Source organism: Belonocnema kinseyi, chromosome 6, assembly GCF_010883055.1.
Source record: "Belonocnema kinseyi isolate 2016_QV_RU_SX_M_011 chromosome 6, B_treatae_v1, whole genome shotgun sequence".
Classification (NCBI taxonomy): domain Eukaryota; kingdom Metazoa; phylum Arthropoda; class Insecta; order Hymenoptera; family Cynipidae; genus Belonocnema; species Belonocnema kinseyi.
This window is the reverse complement of record NC_046662.1, coordinates 49,960,416-49,962,519: the sequence shown is the minus strand read 5'-3', so window position 1 is coordinate 49,962,519 and position 2,104 is coordinate 49,960,416. Positions and strand designations below refer to the sequence as shown.

At 30.8% G+C, this 2,104-nt stretch overlaps 1 protein-coding gene across 4 annotated transcripts in view; it reads right to left on the bottom strand.

Annotated features, from left to right (window-relative positions):
• LOC117175707 (U4/U6 small nuclear ribonucleoprotein Prp4) overlaps positions 1-1,592 on the bottom strand; it is an 82,691-nt gene extending 81,099 nt beyond the window's left edge. The window contains exon 1 of one of the 4 annotated variants that reach the window (XR_004467489.1): positions 667-1,231. Coding sequence is in view for 1 of the 4 variants with exons in the window: in XM_033365470.1 (XP_033221361.1) it covers positions 667-850 (184 nt within the window). In the remaining 3 variants the exon portion in view is untranslated. Of the gene's footprint in view, positions 1-666 lie in introns of all 4 variants that reach the window. The other 3 variants (XR_004467487.1, XR_004467488.1, XM_033365470.1) reach the window with 3 other exon arrangements.
• Between the last annotated feature and the right edge of the window lie 512 nt (positions 1,593-2,104).

Genomic DNA, 2,104 nt, shown 5'->3' with positions numbered 1-2,104 from the left:
TTTGTTAGTTCTGACGCTTTTTTAAATTTCTTTACGGATTTGGAAAACTTGAAAACCTCTGATAAGATTCAAAGATGAAATAAGTAAGTTTTACATTTAAAAACTTGTCAGAAATATCAAAATTTCTAATTTTAGACTTGCATCATGACATTTCTATCCGAGAAGCAGTAAATTTAAATGATGCATGATGATTGATGATGCGGATTCAATCGCGGAGTCGTAAAATCGTGTTTGTTTTGTCGGAATACCAAAAAAATACCTTATAGAGTGTGAGAATATTTTGAAATATTCTGGAATACATCGGAATACGTCGAAATATTTTGGAATATTTGGGAACACTTAGAAACGTCTGCAATATAACGAATATCAAGAAGTTTCGAGTGTAAAATAACTTATACCTACATCGTGTGTATCTGAAATGTTATCACAGTATAGGCGAGAAATATTATTCATCTGAAAATAATTGCAAACGCTACAATCAAATGAAAACTACAATTATCCGATGGAAGATAATTTTTATCACGAGGTGGACAAAAATGATCCTTTGTCGGGTAATTGCAGTTGTCAATCGTTGGCAACGTTCTTATCTAAATCTGGATAAGTAATATCCCTCGGATTCACTAAGATTATATTTAAAAATAAAAGATTAGGAAAATTGTTACTTACACGTGCAATGAACATCGCAACCTTTTTCGTTTGCCGGCGGAGGCAGCACCGGTATGACACCATATTCGGGTGGAAGTATCTCGTAACTTCGAGGAAGAGAGTCAGAAACGGCTATCTGAGAAAGTGCAATGATGCACACTAGGATGAAGATAGTAAAAGTTCTTAGGGATACCATATTAAACATTGAATAAATTAAAGATGTATTTCACATGACCTTATATCGTCGAAATTTAACCCCCGTTAACTTATTCCCGGTGCTTCGCAACAATCACTACCGTAGAATATCGTCAAGTTGTCCACTGGGTGGGGGCCAAGGATTTTTACGTTGGTTAGTCTATAAACTCAAGCAAGTCAATTTTATTGTGCCTTAAAACGCAATTTTTGTATTTAGAGGCCTGTGAGATCTAATAAGTTAGGTTTAATAATTAAGGTCATGATATAATCTATCTTTTATTATTTTTTTTGCATATTTCAATATATGAAATTGGATTTTAATTTTGTCTTCCGGCATCTGTTACTGTTCACCCAAAACAAAAAATACGAATTATTTCAGTGGTTAAAAGTCAATGCTTCCGATTTGTGATAAAATTATCGGAAGAGAAAATAATAAAATGTGTTGAATAATTTATTTTTTAAATTGAGTTTGCTCCAAAACTGGAAAGGGTTTTTGGATGCATTTATTATTAAGCAAAAAATAATTTCAAGTACTATAAACGTTACCGTATAAAAAGCAATTTAAAAACAAATGTTTTCGAGAACAAATTCTTTTTTGATTATGAAGTGCTCTTTTTATCATTCCTAAAACAATACATGGTACTACTTAGGATGTGATTATAATAACGAAAGAGATGGTTGTTGTGCAAAAGGAATCTTTGGAACATCGATAGACAACAACATTTCTGGAGTTTTCTAGAATATTTGAGAATTTCTCAGAAACTTCTTGAAAGAGATGGCATGATCTAGAAAATATAATAAATTTTTGCAATATAATAGAGAGGTTCAAGGACAAGGATTACTGTTACAAAATTTTCCGCAAGACTAGCCGGATTTCGAGGTCATTTAGGTCCAGCGTTATGGAAAATTTCGTAATACTTCATTTTTTGGTAAAATAGAATCTGCAATGGCGAACTATGTGCGCGTACAGTTTTTCGATTTGACTCGAAATTCAAAATTAAAAAAAAAATTGCAGACATATCGAAAACATATATAAAAAGTACCTACTAAAGGTTTTTTTGTTTTATAGAATATTGTCATATTTTGAAAAAACCTTAGTTTAGATTAAAATGTAGTTCAAACTTGTGGATGTTTGAAATAAAATACAAACAATTTTATAAATTTTCGAATTCTTTTTAAAAGTTTTGGAATATTTCTAATCCCTTTAAAACTCTTATAATTAAGAAATATCTTTTAAACTGAATCGAATCGTTTGTAAAATTAC